This window comes from Pinus tabuliformis, chromosome 2_2 (genome assembly GCF_031772625.1).
Source record: "Pinus tabuliformis cultivar Carrire ecotype Pingquan chromosome 2_2, CPIR1, whole genome shotgun sequence".
Lineage (NCBI taxonomy): Eukaryota > Viridiplantae > Streptophyta > Pinopsida > Pinales > Pinaceae > Pinus > Pinus tabuliformis.
In genome coordinates, this window is record NC_142300.1 from 1,013,292,734 (window position 1) to 1,013,314,825 (window position 22,092).

The 22,092-nt window shown below is 39.5% G+C and overlaps 1 protein-coding gene across 9 annotated transcripts in view; it reads left to right on the forward strand.

Annotated features, from left to right (window-relative positions):
* Window positions 1–21,773, forward strand: part of LOC149196810 (uncharacterized) — a 91,993-nt gene extending 70,220 nt beyond the window's left edge. For 3 of the 9 annotated variants that reach the window (XM_089405652.1, XM_089405651.1, XM_089405650.1), the window contains 2 exons: window positions 20,150–20,446; window positions 20,545–21,767. In XM_089405652.1, the coding sequence (XP_089261778.1) occupies window positions 20,150–20,446; window positions 20,545–21,156 (909 nt within the window). In that variant the 3' untranslated portion in view covers window positions 21,157–21,767. Of the gene's footprint in view, window positions 1–20,149; window positions 20,447–20,544 lie in introns of all 9 variants that reach the window. The other 6 variants (XM_089405645.1, XM_089405647.1, XM_089405648.1 and 3 more) reach the window with 4 other exon arrangements.
* Window positions 21,774–22,092: the final 319 nt, after the last annotated feature.

Sequence of the window (22,092 nt, forward strand, 5' to 3'; positions counted from 1 at the left end):
TTCAATATTTGAAAAACATTTTACAAATATCCTATAATAATTGGCCAAGTCCATAAAATTGTGTACTTCATGTACATTTGTAGACATTGGCCATTCCATAATAGCTTCTATCTTTGTTGGATTCATATTAGTTCCCCCTCTTAAAATGATGTGACCCAAATAATGAATCTTTGATTTGAAGAAAAACACTAAGATAACTTACATCTTATGCTTTCTAAGACACTACAATACTAGCCTCAAATTATCTTTTTTCTCTTTTGGTGTTTTAGAATATATCAAAATATCATGCAAAAAAACTTGCATGAGCTTACCAAGGTATTGCTGAAACACCCTATTCATCAAACTTATAAACATAATTGACATACTTGTTAACCCAATTGGCACCACGACATATGATAATGACCAAATGTGTCTTAAACGCTATCTTAGAGAGATCCTCTCTCCCAATTCTTAATTGATGATGTCCCGATCACAAATCAATATTTGAAAATATAGGTGCTCCTTTCATTTGATCAAACAAATCATCAATCATGGGCAATAGATATCAGTTTTTATGGTTGCTTTCTTCAATTGTCAATAATTGATATAAATCCTCCATGATCCATCTCTCTTCTTTCCAAATATTACTGGCACTCCCCTCATTGAAACTCTAGGGTCAATAATTCCTATTTCTAATAATTCTTGGCGCCGCATTTGTAACTCTCACAATTCCAAGGTTGTCATGTGATAAGGATGCTTAGTAATAGGCTCAATTCCTAGTTTGAGTTCAATTGTAACTCCAACTCTTTCTTAGATGGTAGCCTAGGGATCTTGTTTGAAGAGACCTCAAAAACTTATGCTAATATAGTATGTTGAACTATGTTTATTATATCCTCTTCATCTTCATAATTTCATATCATACAAGTTTAACTCTTCATCAAACTTCCTTTAATTCCATCATTGAAATAAACCTCGATGACACTCTTCTATTATTCATTCTTAAAATTTTTTGGTGTCTCACGTCATATATAATGTAAAGAATTTTACCCTTACAATCTAACATTATCTCATGCACTTCTAACCCATACCTATAACCATATTGTAGGATCCCAAGGTGGTAGTATACAATGACACTTGAGAAACACATACTATAAGATCGACTTCATAGTTTTTAATTAATGGGCCTAGCCCTTGTTTAACATCATAAGCTATTTCAATTTGTTTAAAATCCTATTGACTACTTCTTTTTGTTCCATATCTAGATAACACATTGTATGAAATAAAGTTTCTTGTCCCTCGTGGTTCTGTCAATAACGAAAAACATGTCTTTCAATAATTCCATCTGAAGCATAGTTAGTTCTATACACTTATTTGCATCTAACAAGTTTTCTTAATTTTGGTAGAGGTACAAGATCCAAAGTATTATTTGCAATTAAGTAACAATATTTTTTGCAATTGAGTAATTAATGTTTCTATAATTTGGATGACTGAGTCTCTAAAAATTAAGCCAAAAGAGAGGAGGCTTTTTGGAATTGTGAACATGTATGACATTGATCGGTGGGATCATAAACACAATCACACATTATTTCTTGTGTTGTGTGGACCCATCTAGGAAGCAATGGTGTTGATGTAAGTTCAAATATAATGGAGCCAACTGGAGGAACATGAGCAAGAGAAGGTTTTCATCCTCACTATCATCATTTGAAGAAGAAATCATAGTATGATCATTGACAACAAAAAAAGTTTGGGAATAAAAGATGGCACACATGCCAAAAAATGGTCACAATTCAAAGATGACACAAATGTCGAATTAGGCTCGCAAGCCAAGGGACCTTAATCAAACTTAACATCTCTCCTAATAATAATTTCATTGGAATTAAGTTGAAGAAGTCTATAACCTTGTACATCAAATTATTCGACAAAAATGCACTTCTCACCTTTAGGCTATAATGCTTTCCTTTTCTTTTTAGGAATGTGAGCCCATGTTTAGTCCAAACACACAAAAGTGGCTTACACCTAGTTTAGTGTTACTCATGCTTCTGTTGAAGAATCTAGGGCAAATGTAGGTTAATAAGATTCTTCTCGCCATGATAACTGTTTGTCAGGTATTTTTTAACTTTTTCTTCTTAGCACAATCTTCACTTGTTATTATTATAGTGTGTCTTATTATATTCATCAAATAGTTACCAAAACAAAAGAGACAAGAACAAAAGATGTTGGTTTTCTGCCAAGGCCAAAACCTCTCACTCTTTGGGAGGAAAATCCGCCCAAAATTATTCTTGTTGGGTTGTGTTATATTCTTTCCACGTAGTTAATAGGGGGTTTGAAGGGCACCCGTAACCCCAATTTATGGGGTCCAGGGCAGCGCCCCGGAAAATTTTGGTTTTGGACCATATGTTAGGTTGGGCGGACCCACCTATGGTTTTGTGCATGATTTTCGCACATGTTTTTTTGGACGCGATGGTTTTCGGTCCATGGTATTGGACGCGATGGTTTTCGGTCCATGGTATTGGATGCTTCGGCATGTATAAATATATATTGTAACATTGAAAGGAACATAATGAAAAATCAAGTTGGTAGTCCTGGTTTTGGGATCCAGGGAAAAATCTCTGTGCATATGTGTTTTATGGGTTATGCTCTCGCATTGTTTATTTTCTTTGTTTAAGAATTCGTATGCAGGTAATTTCTGTACAGGGTTAAAACCTACATTTGGTATCAGAGTTGTTTTGGCTTCAAGGGGACGCCTTTGTTGCTGAGGGGTTTCGCTCGGGCCTATGGTAGACCCTGTTCAGTGGGAGATCTGCGAGATCGATTCTGGTGGTGAAAGAAGATGGTGAGCAGTGGAAAGATAGAGATTGAGAAGTTCAATGGTCAGAATTTTGAGTTGTGGAAACTCAAGATGGAGGATCTGTTGGTGGATAAAGATCAGTGGATCGCGGTAGATCCGGGTACTAAACCATCGGGAGTGACCGATGAAGAATGGAAGAAGTTGGATCGGAAGGCAAAGAGCACAATACAATTGTGTGTCTCGGATTTAGTATTGCTGAATGTATCAGGGGAAGCTACGGCAAAGGCTTTGTGGGTCAAGTTAGGGACTTTGTACCAATCTAAGTCTCTGGTGAATAAATTGTTCCTGCGGAAAAAGCTGTATAACCTGAGGATGAAAGATGGAGACTCGGTGACAGAGCATCTGAATGCATTTAATACTGTGGTAAGTCAGTTACTATCTGTTGATATCAAAATTTTAGATGAAGATAAGTGCACCAGTCTGTTGTGTTCTCTACCAGATTCGTGGGATAGTCTGGTTATTGCAATAGGTAGCAATGCAACTGCTTTGCAGTTTGATGAAATAGTCTCAGCCTTGCTGACGGAGGAGATGAGACGGAAAAATATGGACAACCAGAATGGTGATGCCTTGTCTGTACGAGGACGGTCCCAGAACAGAAACAAAAATAAGTCATCGAGTGGGAGATCTAAATCTAGAGGGAGATCTAAATCTCCAGGAAAACCTACAAAGGTGGTGTGCTGGAAATGAGGAAAGGAAGGGCACTTCAGAAGGGATTGTAAATCTAAAGCTCCTGATAAAGGAAAGGGATCTGATGATGCTCATTCTACAGAGGCGAAAACCACCTCAGATGAAGGTGGGGATGTGTACTTGGCTTCTTCAAGTACACATGTAGATCATGAGGCATGGTTGATTGACTCAGGTGCATCCTTTCACTTCACTCCCCATAGAGAGTGGTTCTGCGAGTATGAGAAATACGATGGTGGTGATTTCTTCTTAGGAGATGATAAGAAGGCTAGAATCATTGGTCGGGGAAAAGTAAAGTTGAAGTTGCAAGGTGGAAGGGTTAGAACACTTCCGGGTGTTCTACATATTCCTGCATTGGCCAGAAATCTGATTTCTGTAAGCAAGTTGGATGATGCAGGTGTAAAGACGGTGTTCGAGAAAGATACCTGCAAGATGGTTCGAGGAGCACTGATATTAATGCGGGGAGTTCGGATTGGAACTCTGTACAAGCTGCAAGGTAGCACTGTTGTTGATGGGTGCAATAGTTCTATGGTTCCTGAAAATGGAGTAGAGAATCTAGTGGTCTCTGGAGAGAAGACCATGTTTTGGCATCAAAGGCTTGGACATATTGGAGAGAAGGGCCTTCGAATACTTCATGGTAAAGGTATGGTAGAAGGTATGAATAATAGCTCTCTGGATTTTGATTTCTGTGAAAATTGTGTATATGGGAAGCAGAATCGGGTGAGTTTCCCCTCTGGTGGTAAGAGGACGAAACAAATATTAGAGCTTGTGCACAATGATGTGTTTGGACCTGTGAAGGTTCCATCATTGGGTAAGTCTGTGTACTATGTATCATTCATAGATGACTTCTCAAGGAATACATGGATATATTTTCTTAAGAAGAAATCTGAAGTCTTTGACAGGTTTAAAGAATTTAAGGCTCTGGTGGAAAATCAGACAGAGAAGAAGATAAAGGTGTTGAGGACAGATAATGGTGGAGAATTTTGCAGCAAGGAATTTGAAGAATTTTGTAAGAAGTGTGGTATAGCACGGAAGAAGACTACTCCATATACACCTCAGCAAAATGGAGTCGCAGAAAGAATGAACAAGACGTTGATGGAAAGGGCAAGAAGCATGCTCAGTGGTGCCGGGTTAGGATAGGAATTTTGGGCAGAGGCGGTGGATACTGCATGTTACCTGATCAACAGATCACCTTCATCAACGTTGGAGGATAAGACTCCACAAGAAGTATGGACTGGTAAGAAACCCTCTCTTTCACATCTAAGGGTATTTGGATGTGATGCATATGTACATGTTCCAAAGGAGAAACGAACCAAGTTGGATAGTAAATCTGAAAAGTGCATCTCTATTGGGTATAAGGATGGTTTAAAGGGTTATAAGCTTTGGAACCCAGTCACACAGAAGGTTGTGTACAGCCGAGATGTGTTGTTCAGAGAGGTAAAAGATGTTATTCAACATGAAGTCCAACTAAAGGAACCTGAGAAGATAGAGTTTGAGCCAAAGGAGGAAGAATCAGACTCTGCAGCAGAGGAGGAATCAGAAGATGAAGAGCCACAAACTCCGGCTGTGAGAAGATCAGTTCGAGAAAGAAGGTAGCCAGAAAGGTATAGTCCATCTGCTTTCAGTTCAAATTTTGCTTTGTCTGTTACTGATAATGATCCCAGAACTGTGAAGGAAGTAGTGGATTCAGAGGATGGAAAACTCTGGAAAGAGGCCATGGTCGATGAAATGGCATCTTCGCACAAAAATGAGGCTTGGGATCTGGTGGAGTTGCCGGCTGGAAGGAAACCCATTGGCAGCAAATGGGTGTTCAAGAAGAAGACAAATGCAGAAGGAAAGGTGGAGAAATACAAAGCTCGGTTGGTAGCAAAAGGTTATTCCCAGGTGTCGGGAATTGATTTTGGTGATATTTTTTCTCCTGTTGCCAAGGTAACTTCTATTAGATTACTTTTATCTCTTGCTGCTACTTTTGATTTTGAGGTAGAACAGATGGATGTGAAGACATCATTTCTTCACGGGGATTTGGAAGAGGAAATATACATGAAGCAACCTCAAGGCTTTGCGGTGAAGGGTAAGAAAGAACTGGTAGCAAGTTAAAGAAGTCTCTGTATGGGTTAAAACAGTCACCAAGGATGTGGTATCAGAAATTTGATACATTTATACGGGGACTTGGCTTCACCAGAAGCAAAGCAGATCATTGTGTGTATTTTAAATTAATTGGTGACCGTATTATTTATCTAGTCTTGTATGTGGATGATATGTTGCTGGTTGGAAATGACAAAGAAATTATCCAGGATTTGAAGACCCAATTGTCCTCCAAATTCGACATGAAAGATCTTGGTGCTGCAAACTATATTTTTGGCATGGAAATTAAAAGAGATCGATCAAAGAGGAAGCTCTGGTTAAACCAAAGGAAGTATGTCGAGACAATACTCCAGAGGTTTAATATGCAGGATATTAAACCGGTGAAGGTTCCTATTCCTGTAGGTGTGAGGTTATCTACTGAATAGTGTCCCAAGACACAAGAAGAGGAAGAGGACATGTCCCGTGTTCCATATGCAAGTGCAGTGGGTAGCCTGATGTATGCAATGGTCTGTACTAGACCAAACATTGCACATGCAGTGGGAGTATTGAGCAGGTTTATGTCAAAACCTGGGAAGGAGCACTGGACAGCAGTGAAGCGGGTTTTTAGGTATTTGCGTGGCACTAGTGATTATGGTTTGTGCTACCAAGGAAGACCAGGATTGGACAGAGTGTTAGATATTCATGGCTTTGTTGATGCAGACTGGGCTGGAGATCTGGATCAGAGAAGATCTACAAGTGGGTATGTGTTTAACCTATTTGGAGGTGCAGTCAGTTCGATGAGTAAGAAACAATCTGTAGTGGCACTATCAACTACAGAGGCAGAATACATGGCAGCCACTCATGCAAGCAAGGAAGTAGTTTGGTTGCAGAGATTGTGTTCAAGTATGGGGTTAGTACAGGGAGCTATAATAATAGATTGTGACAGCCAAAGTGCAATTTTCTTGGCAAAGAACTCTGCTTATCATTCAAAGACAAAGCACATTGATGTTCAGTATCACTTTGTGAGGGATATGATAGAAGACAGAAAGGTGTTGCTGGTAAAGGTGGACACTTTGAAGAATACTGCAGATGCATTGACAAAATCTGTGAGCTCTGAGAAGTTCTCTTGGTGTAGAGAAGCAATGGGAATCTCAGGGCTGAAAAAATGACTAAGCTCTCCTGTGGCCCCCTGTGGAAAGAAAACAACAAGTGGGAGATTGTTGGGTTGTGTTATATTCTTTCCACGTAGTTAATAGGGGGTTTGAAGGGCACCCGTAACCCCACTTTATGGGGTCCGGGGCAGCGCCCCAGAAAATTTTGGTTTTGGACCATATGTTAGGTTGGGCGGACCCACCTATGGTTTTGTGCATGATTTTCGCACATGTTTTTTTGGACGCGATGGTTTTCGGTCCATGGTATTGGACGCGATGGTTTTCGGTCCATGGTATTGGACGCGATGGTTTTTGGTCCATGGTATTGGATGCTTCGGCATGTATAAATATGTATTGTAACATTGAAAGGAACATAATGAAAAATCAAGCTGGTAGTCCCGGTTTTGGGATCCAGGGGAAAATCTCTGTGCATATGTGTTCTATGGGTTATGCTCTCACATTGTTTATTTTCTTTGTTTAAGAATTCGTATGCAGGTAATTTCTGTACAGGGTTAAAACCTACAATTCTTATAGAGATTCCAATCAATGAATGCCAAGACCAAGACCAAGACCCTTGACCTAATAGCCACTCCAAGATCAAGCCACTGGTTCCTTTGAATGTCTTTTCTGCTTTGTGATTCTTCCTTTTCTTCAACCTTCTTTGTATCTTCCCATCAATGTCTTATCAAGATCCTTCCATTAAGGTTTTCTTCTCACTGTCATGTCCTTCGATGAACTGTCTTATCTCCTTCGCTGCTCCTAAGCCATGAACTATATAGAGATCTAAATTCTTCCTTTAGACACCCAATTTATTCTTCTATCTGGCAATCTAAGATTTTCTCTCACATTGAATCATATAGATGCTTTACTAATCAACTATCTACATTCAAGAAGGATCCAAATTCCCTTCTCCATGGAACTGTGATCTTGTAACCTTTGACTGTAGTCTTTATCGAAACATGGCTAATTTGAGATCTTTTGATGTCCTAGGTCACTAAGATCTTAGAGATCTGAAATACTGTGATCATCCACTTAAATTACAGAGGTATCAACATACTGTACCATGGACAGACTGCTGAAAATTCATCACTCTGGTATATGAGATCATTTCCTGTGATAGTCCTTTGAAACTTCATCAGAACCCGAGATCTACACTTCATCCGAAACACTGAACTTCCTCCCTGTAACTTTAATGCGAAAATACCAGAGATAGATACAATTTCTTTGTGTTTTTATGCGAAGAGTCCAACAGGGTATTTATAGTAATTCATCCACAAATTAAGTCGACATGACAGTATGAATAGATGTGTCTATTAAATGTAAGCCGACATGAGTTGTCCACACAATTTGGAGGCTGACTTTGAAGAGGATGGAAAGTGCTTATCGTTGGAGGGCTAACTAGACATATTTATAGACTTGTATGCATTGACTCATGCTCAAGAAGAGCTTCTTCATACATGACATTGACTCTTTGCCTTATTAATAAATCCTAAGGCTCTCAATGGGAGCCACTACTAAATAAACCTCTTGCTCATGAAACCCATGCAGTGAGGCATATAAAAATAATTTTATTTCTTTCATTTCATCATTTACAAAGATCATGTCATTATGATGACCGAACCTAGTTACACTTTCTTCAACAACTTCTTCTAGTGTTATATTTTTTAAAGCCTTTGTGGGAGTGCGATTGACTATATAATTGGCACAATATATTACTTCTTCCCAAAAATGAATACTTAATCCCTTAGATTAGATAATACAATTTGCCACTTCATTTCATTGTGGTTTTTTCTTTTAGTGACACCATTTTCATATGATGTATGTGGAATAATATGTTGCATTTGAATGCCTTGTATAACACAATAAGTTGTAAATTTGTTGTTTTCATATTTGCCTCCATTATTTATTCTTAACTCTTGTAGTTGATACATAGATTTTTCTTTTTTTACAAGAGCCTTTGTAGGCCAAAAACATGTAAAAATTTCACTCTTTAACTTTTAAGAAATAAACCAAAGTGAAAAAAATCCACTCTTAAGTTTAAGAAATAAACCCAAGCACATCTAATCAAGTCATGAATGAAAGATAATAAGTACTTGAACCTATAGAAAGAAAGTGAATAATTGGACCACACAAATTAGTATGAGCACACCACAATGGGGTTGAGGCATGCCAAAAATCATGTTTGTCAAAATTTGTATTAATGATGTTTACTGAGAACACAATGGGCATGATAGCCATCTTTCAAATAAATGAGAGGAAGACTAGTCACCATATTTTGATTACATAGTTGCCACAATAAGGGATATTTTAAATGACTAAATCACTAATGCCAAATTTTTCTCGAGTCATTATTATGAGCAATAAAAAGTAATGGAAAAGATGATGAGCCAAAGTTATCAAATCTATACAACATGGTGATATCATCAACACTTCCAATTGCTAGGACATATCTAGGATTTTTTAAATTCTTAAGTACAAGGTACAACCTAGTACGACGAAAGATTTATTGTTTTACTTTCACCTAAATGAGTGGTCTAATATATTGATAAAAGGTTGCAAGAGATACTTGGAACACACAACTAGTCATTAAGCTGATCATCATCTAATTGAACTATTCTAGACCTTATAATACCAAGATATCTACATTACCAATACATATTTATTTGGTGTTACATGGCATTAAAAGCAGAAAAAAATGGCTTTATCCATATCAATATGATAAGATGCTCTTGAATCAATAAGCCACATATTAGAAGAAGTAGATGTTGCATTGAAGGAAAAACCAAAAGCAAAAAGTGCATGTCCATGAGAAGAAGTGTTAGCCCTTACTACTTCTAAGGCCTCCCTCTTCTTAAAACATTTAGACTTCAAATGACTATATCGCCCAAAAAAGCCTTCAAACTTGAGCTCCCAAAGAGAAAGAACATGAAAAGACATAGGAGCTCGAGATCCCAAAAAGAAGGAACATGAAAAGACACCTTGGATTTTCAATTAACAAAGAGTTACCTGCGAAATCTTGTAATAGTTGGCATATTGATCAAAGCCAACCATAATTGCACTCATGCCACTGCAAACCATTGTATAAACAACCAAAGACCCTGATCCAAATTTAAACAGGGACACAACAAATTACAGATATAACCATATATTTAGAGATGCAACAAAAATAACACTTCATTTCATTAATAGAAAAATATTGAAGTATGCTTACAAATAGAATGAAAATAAGACTAGCTCGGGAAATGGTAGCTTATCTCTGAGAAGAGATGTGGTCGCTACATGCCTTTGAATTGTGTTACATTGAGGCTCAAAGACCTATTTATTATTGAGAAACAATGGAAAACCCTAAACATCCAAAAACCTAACCCTAGGAGATGAAGCACCAAAACTATGGGCCCCATTTGGGTAAATTGGTCCATCAACTTCCCGAGGTCGTAACTTTGGCATACGATCTTCGTTTGGCTATCATACTACCTTGTTTCGAAGAGAAGGCGAAAAACAATTTGTCACACCGATTTGGGACATTTTCGATCTCTCTGTTTAGGGCCTCAAAATGGCTCCGGAAGTTCAGGACCCAAAAAAATGCCAAAAATAGTAAACTGTGTTGCAATTAAGAAAACTAAAAAACTGAAAGAGACAATGTTGGGAGTCCAAGTGAAATACACAGCTGGCCACCAATATCCACCTGGATCAAAACCATACCATTGGTATCCGATATACCCAAGATATGTGAAGGCAACCATTTTTTTTTTTGGTCAAATAAGAGTGGATCTTTCTATTAACCGAAACAGTTACATTACATATTTTACAAGGTAAACCAAACTTCCTTGCGTTTACCAAAAAATGGCCCACATGACCTAACTGAAGCAGAATTGGCTTGAACCTTTAACACTTGGAACCAACCCCACAATCGGTATATATGGCTAACCCAGGTAAAATAATATAAAAAAACACCCGACCCCACTACCTAAAAGTTTGGAATTCAAAATAATTACATTCGCGACCATAAAAAGGCGGGTCCGCATTCCCGGTGCATCCAACCCTCCACCGTTGATCATCCCTTCGTGGATCCAACGGTCTACATATATTTCAGGTGGACATGTAGCTCGAGGAATACCCACCCGAAAAGTGGTATCCTCTTCCTTCCCACTACTACGTGTCGCTTACCGAGTGGAATCAGAAGCCATCCTCTGAATACTAGTTCCTGCTTATGCCCCTTCTGAAATACCACTTGTGGTATAAGAAACCACTTCCTCGTGAAAGGACTATCGTGCTTTACAGCCGAGCGATGATTGTCAATCCACCCTTCGGACGCTTCCTGCTCCTTGGATGGATTTACGATGGATTTATGCTTAAACCCCATTTTCTCTGCTTTTCGTTGAATCACTGTGTATCCATTGATCCATTGAATCACTGTGACGAACCTGCCACACTTCCAGAATCTGTCCTTACGCCCCTGCTTCCTTCATTTTCCTCCTCTGATCTCGACCTTTCCCATTGTTCCATATCTTTGGCAGCCTGACCTAGATAGTCCTCTAACAATTTGCCTGGGGGTATCAGCTCCCAGACATACCGGGTGTCCCTTTCCTTTTTAATCACACCTTTGTTCGCCAAACGATCTGCTACCATGTTAGCTTTTCTTTTCACATGGAAAAAGCTTACAGTTTTTAGGATTTGCAGGTGGGAGTAGATACGGTGAAATATTTGCGAGAGCCTCCAGTGTTTCGACACTTTATCCGGTGATGTACCATTACATATTTTCTTGGTTGCTCTGATAATCAGTTCTGAATCTGCTTCAATGATGACATTATGAGAATCTGAATCCACCAATATTTCCAAGCATTGCTCTAGGGCCATGAGTTCCGCCATGTTATTAGTTTCCTTTCCCAAGTGGCCATGAAAGATTTTCTTAATTTGACCCTGTTCATCTCTTATAACACCCCCAAAACCAGCTAACCCTGGGTTGCCCTTAGATGCTCCATCTATATTGACCTTTAAGAAACCATATGGAGGAGGCTTCCAAATGTTTATATCTGAATTTATTTGGCTCACTCCCTTGATAATGCCCTATGGGCTTATGGATTGAAGACCCAAATGTAGAAGAATACTTGCATCTTGGGGCAGAGGAGGGTCCTTAGGAAGTGTCCTCAACAGGCTATTGACTGTGTCTTTGAGCTGCCTTAAAATTTGGTCAATTATGTGCTATGGCTTGCTTGCTTTGTTCTTGAAGATTCGACTATTCCGCTCTTTCCAGACATTCTAGAGGACTAAGCCTAGAACTAGGGTCCAAGGTCTATTAATAATTTCATTCCCTGAGAAGTTTTTCCTCCAATTCTTCAAAGTATTGGAGATGCTGAGCCTGTCCCTATCAATTTGCTTAAACGTTGAGGCCACCCATTCCCACACGATGGAGGTGAACAGGCAGAGGTTAAGAAAGTGATCCATCGTCTCCTCTTGTGAGTCACAAAGATAACATTTGGAAGGTCCAATGAATCCTTTTTTCAGGAGATTCTCCCAAGTTAAGATTTTCCTATGATGAGCTAGCCAAATAAATAGTTTTATTTTCATCCAGTGGGGGCTCTGCCAATGATTCTTCCCAACTTGATCAGGATTAGGATGGTTAAATCCTGTTACTACCTATTTAGCTTCTTTGAGATTAAAGTTTCCTTCGTTGTTCTTTCCCCATCTTAGTTTTTCAGGCAAGGAGGATACCAGAATTCTCCTATGCTCTAGATCCTAGGTAAGAGAGTCTGCCTGGGCCCTCATAGGACTCTCTTCATTGTGACCTAGATCCTTCCAAGTTCTCCATTTTCCATTGTTTCTTTCCTGGTCCTAGAAGTATTTTACCATAAGTAGACCTTTGTTATCTGTGTCATTCTTGAGAGCTACTAATTCATCCTTGTAAAAGTTGGGTTCCTGCTACTAGTTATCCTCCCAAAATCATGCTAGGTTCCCAGCTCGAATTTCCCAGAAACTATGTTGCTGAACAATACTTTTATTGTCCAAGGGAAGGTTCCAAATGTGGGAGCCCTTTATGTGCCCGAACATTCTGATGTGATGTTTCTCCTGCCAATTCTTTGCATATTTTTCCTTCCATAGCTTAGCCCAGGGAGTAGTCGATTCCTTGATCCATCTCCACCAAAGTTTGGCTCCCGAGACCTTGTTGATGGTTTCCAGATCATGAAGCCCCAAGCCACCGTGGCTCTTGGGTTTACAGATCTTGTCCCATGCTACTAAAGCCCATTTCTTTTTTACCTCTCCTTTGCCCCATAGAAAGTCCCTTTGTATGCTCCTGATCTACTGCTTGACTCCTTTAGGAGCGGGAAGAGTTGAGAACATAAATATGGGAATGGCTTGCAGTACAGCTTGTGTGAGCACAAGGTGGCTTGCCAAATTTAAAGACCTGCAATTTATTTACAATTGGCTCCCACACTTCCTTGTTGAGAGGTTTATCTGTGAGAGGTATGCCCAGATACTTCGAAGGTAGCTGGTCCCTTTGAAACCCAAGAATTCTGGTGATATTACGTTGAATAGCAATGTCAGTGTTAAAGAAAAAAACTTTTGATTTGTTGAGGCTTACCTCTGTGCCAGCAGCCATAGCAAAATCGTTCAAAATTTGTTTGATCGTTCTGGCTTCCCTGATAGTGGGTAAGCCCTGCAGCATTGTGTCATCCACAAATTGTTGATGTGTATTTGCCACTCCATCCAAGGTGAGTTTGATGCCCTAGATTCTTCCTTCAGCATTAGCTGTTTTAAATGCTCTACCAAGCCCTTCCATCATGAGAACAAAGAGGAAGGGTGAGAGTAGATCCCCTTGCCTGAGACCTCTGGAGGGTGTGAAGAGTCTTGAAGGAGCGCCATTAAGTAGTATGGAGAAACTAGTTGTGGTGACTAGTGCCATAACCCATCTTATCCAGTTGTGGTCGAAGCCATAGGCTTTTAGAACTGCCCTTATATAAGACCAGCTTAGCTTGTCATAAGCTTTCGCTAGATCTAATTGAATGATCATACCAGCTTGTTTGCTGCTTTTGAGAGAGTGTACCACCTCATGAGCTTGGATAATATTATTGAGGATTTGTCTTCCTTCCACATATCCTGTTTGCTCCTCTGAGATGAGAGCTGGTAAAAGTGGCTTGAGTCTATTGGCTATCACCTTGGAAATAATTTTATACACCACATTACATAAGGCTATGGGTCTGAAGCCATCTGGAGTCATGGCATTTTCCTTTTTTGGGATCAAAGCTATGAAGGAAACATTAAACGCCCTCAGTTCCTTCTTGGATCTTCTTGAGTCTTCCACCACCTCAAGGATATCCTGTTTGACTGTTTTCCAACATGCTTTGAAGAAGTCTACATTAAACCCATCCGGGCCTAGAGCTTTTCCATTTTGCATTTCATTGATCACCTCACTAACCTCCTCTTCCGACATTGGCCTGTTAAGATTGTGGTTGTCTTCTCTAGTGACCAGCTAAGGGATGTACAATGTGAAATGGTTGATGAACCTGGATCTGTCCTCCAAGGGCTCCTCTGCAATACTGAGGAAGTGTTGTACAAGGAGAGATTCCATGTCTTTGTGAGAGAAAATTTCTCTCCCTTGAGAGTCTTTGAGCTTTGTAATTCTGTTGTGTGCCCTGTGATCCATGGTGGATTTGTGAAAGAACTTCGTGTTTCTTTCTCCCTCTTTTATCCACTGTATCCTTGACTTCTACCTCCAGAAAATCTCCTCTTGTAAGCACCGATCTTCCCATTCTTCCTGCAAAGTTTCAACTAGCTTTTTCCGCTCCTCGGTAAAGCCCTCTACGATGTTGATCTTATTGATTTCCTGGAGTTTCTGCTCAGCTTCTCTTTTGGCTTTGAAGATATTTCCAAATTCCTTTTTGTTCTAGCTTTTAAGCTTGGCTTTGATATGTTTAAGTTTCTGTTGGAGCATGAACATTTTGGTGCCTTGAATGTTTAGATCCTCTTTCCACCATTTGTCAATATTACTGTTGAATTCAGGATGAGAGAGCCAGGCATTCTCAAACCTGAAAGGTCTGTTTTTTGGTATGCCCATAAAAGTGGCTTCCAGCTGAACAGGCCAATGATCCGAACCTCCAAAGGGAAGAATAGAAGCTGTCATGGCCGGGCTTGAGAGAAAGAGTTCCTCTAAGATAATAAATCTATCTAATTTAGAGGCGACTTGTGAAGCCCCTCCCCTCTTGTTGTTCCAGGTGAAGGTCCCATTTATTGTTTCTGTGTCCACTAACCCCATATTCATTATGAAGTTCTGGAAAGCCGTGGAGTCTCTACTTAGCTGCCTATTGCCCCCTTTTTCTATGTAAGAGATTTTATCATATTAGGGTATCTTGCTCTTAGTTCCTCAAGGGAGGTAAGAAGCTTGAATTTATCTTCTTGCTTTTGAGGGCCATATACATTTGTGATCATGTATATCTCCTTATCCCCTAAAGGTTGACATACCAAAGAAATATAGTTCCTAGATGCCTCAGCATCTAGTATTCCAAATTTTTGTGGATCCCACAATGTGAGAATCCCCCCGCTGAGTTTTTTGCTTTAACCTCTAGATATTCATACTTGATTAGCCATTTATTATGTATTTCTCTAATCTTATCCATCGAGCATTTTGTCTCCTGAATAAACACCATATCTGGTTTTTCTTCTTTTATTCTATTACTGAGATTTCTTTGTTTCCTTCTACTTCCTAAGCCTCTAATATTCCAGGTTGTGAGCTTCATTAAGAAATATTAGTAAAGGAGTAGCTGGTAAGCTCTTTCATCTTACCTGAGTTAATCAATAGTTTTCCACATTTGTTCAGCAGCTCCTTCTGTCTTTTTCTTCCTCTTTTCCTGCCTGGGTTCTTCGGAGATAGTGCCTGTGTCTCCTCCATCATTTTGACCCCTCTGTATTCCTGGCTTTCATGATTTCTTTTGATTCCATTTCCTTTCGATTGTGATCTCCATAGGAATAGCTGTTGAACCCTGTCATATTCCTCTTTTGGCAGGGAGTCCACTCCTTTGGTCGTTCCTTGTTCCAGAAATTTTTCTAGATCTATATTTTCCCTCTCTAGAATCTCCTGCAGTTCATGGTCCTCCGTTCCCGCCTCACTTGGAGTCATCTCATGGTCCTTATTTATCTCCATCATGGTTTCTATGATTTCTTCCATGCTTTCATCTCTTTCCTTCTCAGTGATAATGTTCTCCATTTCCTAGTTTGTTTCTTTGTTTCCTTCTTCTTCTTCAAGGATCTTGAAGATGTTATGGCTCGGTTGTTTTTCCTTATTGATCTTCTTTTGCAACCTTTTTCCACCTTTCCCTTTGCCCCCCACCTTGGTGAAACCCTAAGAGTTTTATCCACCGTGGTTTTCACATTTTTTCCATGTTGTTTGTTGGGTAGTCTCTATATAGATGCCCATGCTCATAGGATTTGCGGCATATTCAAACGCCCCGCCCATTGTATATATTACTAAAAGGACCCATCAACAAGGGCTGTAAAGTTATCCTCCGACATCGATGATAGAGGGAGTATGTGTGCCAAGTTCCAACTACACAAATTTTTCCAATCTCAACTCCTTTCGGAAAAGCCAGTGTTCTACCAAACACACATTAGAAGCTAGTAAAAGCCAGCACAGAACTGCGGTTAAGTTATCGCAGTAGAAGCTACTAGAAGCCAGCACAGAACTGGGGTTAAGTTATTTTAGTATCGACATGCATGAAACCTCAGCTTGAAATTGTACCTTCTTAATTTCAAAAAGTTCATGACCTCCACCATTTGCGGAGGAACGGCCCCATCTTAATCGTAAAAGTTCCTACAACGATCAGGCAATCATACTGCCTTCGACTGGGCCCGAAAATGATCCCCAACCCAAGTAAATCATAGCGAGCTACACCAGTATGCACCATCTCCATTGCCCAAGGGCCAAATGGATCCCTTCCTCGCCCACTCACACGCGCATCGATCTTCGATATCACGATCCTGGCTAGGTTCGAAATTCCTGTGACCGAAGGGTCGTATGGAATCGCAGTAGAGAACAAGGATGAATGTGCTCTCTATTTAATATAAACCTTGAAATTGAAGAATAAAGTGCGAGTGAGTGAGTAGCCTCGACCAAACCAAAATAGTCCGTTCGCATTTCTGTGACCTCTTGGAAAGCCACATTCTTCTCCTTGGCACACACGGTATCATGTAGTTTCCCTTTATCTTCAAGGAATGCACGTAATTTCTCTTCATCCGCAATGAATTTCAGTATGTGTATAAAAGTCTCTCCGTAGATAAATGTCCTTGGTCCAAAATCCCTAAATGGTCCTCTAAGGTCGTCTGGGCCGCAATCCTGACAATCGTTGCGAAACAACAGGCTTGTAGGACCAGGCGTCGACCGGCCACTGTGATGACCCTTCCAATTACGGCTTCTACCATTGTAATTGCCTATCCTCGGCGGGCAGCTATAACTTGGGATTTTATGCCCCATTTTTCACACTACAAAAATTAGTTCTAGGCCGATATGTGCTACGCAGAATACACTACTTAAACAAGTGCAGATCGAGAGGATATGCAGAGAACATGCTTTAAGTAATCCAGCTCGCTGTGTTCGCTAGGGTTATTGGAGCGTGCAAGAGCACCAAGCAAAGAGAAAATGGCCTCTGAAGGTGAAGGGATTTTGCATGAAAGGATGTTGAGACAGTTACATTGAAAGTGTGGGACTAGGCTCATGAGGGTTTCTGAGTGAAACATACACACGTTGAAGTTTAAAACAGGAGAAAGTGAATTTGCTAGGGTTACACACAGATGAAGAACAGAAGTGGCTGAATTTGGACGACTGCACATGTGGGCAGAACATAGGTGAGATAACCTTGGAATGTCGGGCAAACGGATATAGATACAAATAAATGGCAGATGATAGGGCTGAGGAAATGCAAGGCCTGAGCAGAGCTCAGATCTGACAGGTCCAGCTCTGATACTACTGTTAGACTGTGCCCGACTGAACGAACACCAGAGAGAAAGATAAGTGGGGAATTGCTACTTCATTAAGATGATACAATATAAATAAAATGTTCTGAGCATTGAATTCATCTTCAGGTCTTTGGGACTCCCTGTGCCCATTTGCATTCTACACCATAACCCTAGCTGAACAAATTATATAGAACTTTTGCCAACTTCCCTCACCCACTCAATGCTTTCCAAAGTAGTTGGAAGATTATGGAGTAAGCCTTACAACGCATGTTTGTTCAGGATAGACTAATCTTATTTTTGTGTTTTTAATGTGATTGGCAAAGACTCCGGCTAAACCTTGTAGAAGACATTGAGTAGAGTGATTGGTCTCTAGCTTCCAGCACTGCCCTTGGAGCCTTTTGATATGCATTCGATGATTTCTGCATTTACTTGCTTCTCCATGAAACCCATTTCTAAAGCCTACTGGCACACTTTAGAAGAAAGTCACCAATCACCTACCATATCTCTAATAAGAACTCACGCGAAAGTCTCAAACCCAAGATATTTGCGTTTGGCAATACCTTGGATGACATTGAAGTCTACTCATTGTTGAGACTCGAGAGGGAGGGAAAGGTATAATTGCTCATGGGGAATTTTATTAGGCGATACATTCCTGATGATCTACTTTGCTTACTTTTATCTGCATCACATGTTTGGAAGTGCCTTTTTATTCTTTCACTATCCTTAGTTTGCTCACGATGATCCATTTGGATGATTTTTTCCACTCGAGGTATTAGGAATATATATTTGTAACATTGTGACCCTCTGTCCCGGTTGATTTTACCTCCTCATTTATTATCCTCATAAAAGTTGTTCTAGGATAAAGTGAGATTCTATTTGTCATACTCAAACAAATCTTCTTCCAAGTTTCCCCTGGGTTGATTTAGTGATTTTTTATGAGTAATCTCTATTGCATGTTTGCTGTGAGCAATCAGACGTTCCCAACCCCTTTCGAATTCGAGTCTCGACTCTTTGCTGATTTGTTCCTGCCCACTAGAGAATACATCATTAGCACAGCGGTTGAAGGACCAGGTTCCAAATTCTCCCAATGGACCCCAATACAATCCAGAGAATCTAAAGTGTAAAACATTCAACTTGTAGGGCAGATAGAAGGGTTGGACAAGGTCCTCCTCTAAAGAGGATCCAAAAATGTAATGGAACATTCACCTAGAGCAGAACGTTTGGATTTACTAGAGAAGGCAGCCTTTTGGAGATTTGCATAGAAGTGATCCAGCAGAGCTTGAATTCTTGCCTGTCCTCTTTATGGTTGCATCAAGTGACTCCAAGAATTTGTGCCTAGCGTTGTCCACTCCCCGTCAGGAATGTCCAAGTTGAATGTGCAGACAAATTACATCTGCTTCGATAGCCTGCAACTTTTATTGCTCCTGTACTCAAACCTCCTGCTACCCGTGCTGTATGATACTATGAATACTTGAACTAGGAATTTCTAAAAGCCTTGGCAGCAACAGTGATGTCACAAATACCATGAGGCCCTGGTATCCCATCGACATGGATAGCTAGCACTCTGCAATTATAAAAGTTTGCCTGAATTGTGGCAAAACATTTAAGGAGATGCCCCTGAAAGCAAACTTCTTTTGAAGGAACTTTTCCGATTTGAAATTCTGGTCCCCTTGCACACTATTCCCATTGGTCCTTTACAATCTCGAAGGGGTTTCATTGAAGGCATTTTTTATGTTCTCATTTTTCATGTCTTTTTGGGAAATATCTTCACAGTTGCATGATCAATGATGCTTATGCGTTGAGCAATTCTCAATGATAGAAATGGAAGAAAAAGGTTGTTATATACCTAGGGGGATAATATGGGGTACCAAGGGAGGTACCCAAGGTAATAATGGGATGAGCCATAGTAATAAATAAAGTGGTTAACCTATGTCATGTAAGGGACCACAAGTAGTTAATAATAATGTAATGGGCCCATGGTATTAGTTGATGGTATGAGGGAACCATGGTAATGACCCATGGTATTGTATGTATGAGGCCTATATAGAGGCTAGAGACTCCACATGGGATATAGTGAAGGATTATTATATGAACAGGCATATGGCTTGTGGAATGTTCTCCTTCCTTAAGGAGTGAATGTATGGTGTTGCCCTACCGTAAGGGTTTGATATCAATAAAGTATCATTTCATATTATTTTTGGGTTTATTTGCATTATATTACATTTTCATATCTGATCTATAATATTTCCGGGTTAGATCTACAACAAAGGTTTTACTTCAATTCGATCTCTTTACTTTCCTAATTTTGATACATGACACAAGATTCTTAGAAGTGCTGAAAGTTGAAACCAGTAAGAATAATAAGTTTGTATTTTTATCTGTTAACACATTTCTTTTTTTGTTGTTGTCAGTTCATAATCAAATTTAGGAATATCTAGTCATTTGATCAGATTTCATCATTGCATACAACTTATTTCAGCAGGTTCAGTCCCAAACGAAAACAGAAGATGAGCTAAAGCAGGTCATTTTCCAAAATGAAACTAAAGCTCTGGCTCTGGAGAATAGTCTAGAAGAAAAGGAGAACCAAATAAAAGGATTAAAGCAGCTTATTCATCATATGCAGAATGAAAAAGACAACATGGGACTGACTAATATTGAGCTCATGTTTAAAGTGGAAGAAGCCAAAAAAGAAACACGGCAACTAAATTGCTATGTTACAGATTACCTCAATATAAATGAGGATCTTCTAACACTTGCCCAGCGGAAAGAGGAGGAGGTAATTTTGAAGCTTGAGAGTTTTATTTTGAAGGATTATTTTTATTACCATCAATGGTAGAATACATCATGTATTAAGCCCTTTTATACACGTTGCAGATGAGCTCTTTAGCTGAAAGAGTGGAAGGCTTGCAGATGGTACTTTCCAAGAATACAGAGGAGAATATCATTATGGGTGGAACATTGAGAGCTCTTAGAGTCGAAATGGCTGATCTCAGACAGCAACATCTGATACTTAGGCAGCATTATGATGTTACTCAAATGAAGCTTAGGAATAGTGAGATGGAGATTGCAAAACGTGAAGAGTCGATGGGAAAGTTAACCCGAAGGTTAACAGCCATTGTTGCAAACCAAGATTTGCTTTTTGCAGAAACTGAACACCTGCATAGACAATTGCAAAATGCCAACTACAAAAAGGTTGAAACTGAGGCTGAATTGATACATTCCAAAAATCTGATGAATGATTTGAAAGGGAAAATATGTCATATGGATGATGAAATGTGCAGACTAAGGGCCGAAAAGAGTGATATGATCAAGCAGAATATATTGCTTAAGCAAGCAGCAGAAGCTAAAGACCAGGTTATTCTAAACATCCGGAATGAGGCAACTGACTTGTGGCACAGAGTACAGGTTTTAGAAGATGAAGTCATGGAGAAAGAAGGTCAAATTTCTATATTAAAGGGATCATTCTCTGAAGAGTATTGGTATTAACAAAGCATAAGAGCATGGATTCACCATCAGATTGGCCTTTTCTGTCAGGATGTGTGTCATATCTGGGCATTTACGAAATATACAGAAAACAATGTTGATGTCTTCTAGTGACCAAATCCAGTAATTGGCACTGGAACTTACTAAAATGCATAAAGGAATTCAGAGAATACATGTAGAGTTTCTAGTCTATGTTAATAAATCAGTGTTTCAAAATATTTGGTTTCTCCCTGTTTTCTTATTTTTGGGGGAGTTTTTTCTGAGATTTTAAGGTCCGACGATATTATTGCTGGGTTTTACCCCCTTTTCCCGATTTTGTCAATTTCCGGAGTTGATGACCCCGTCATCAACTCCAGAAATAAAGTAGCAAGCTTAGCTTAAAAGAAAGTAGCAACAAAAAATTGTCTGGTATTTATAGCAGGATCTGGCCACTGAAATGGGATTCGACCATATACTGCATGATGTGTCTGGTTTTCAGCTGATACAAAGCAGATCCTCTGATAATTTTCATTGAGGCCTTTCTTAGCTAATCTTCAATAAAGAGTCACGGATTAACATTATTCACTCGGTTCTATGCCGCATTATTCATCACAATAGTTATAAATCTATAGTATTTCCTGTCAGTAGAAGTTAAAACATTTTATAAAGGTTCGTTACTTTTTAATGATCATTGGATTTCCTAGCAGGTCTTACAGAATATGTCATGCAAATATTCTATTGCTGTACATTCCACGGAGACATGTATGGCAGCTGCATGCTGGGATCTGTTATGATTGGAATGAATATAGTGGTGTGGGGAAGCATTCCTCTCCTGAAAATATTATCATGCAGACAATTTAAACAGTAGCAGAGTTTTTAATCATGTAGCCTCATGTTGTTAGCTTGATAAGCAGTAAGTAGTCAACATCTTTTGTGAATGAAGTATGTGAATAAAGTAGG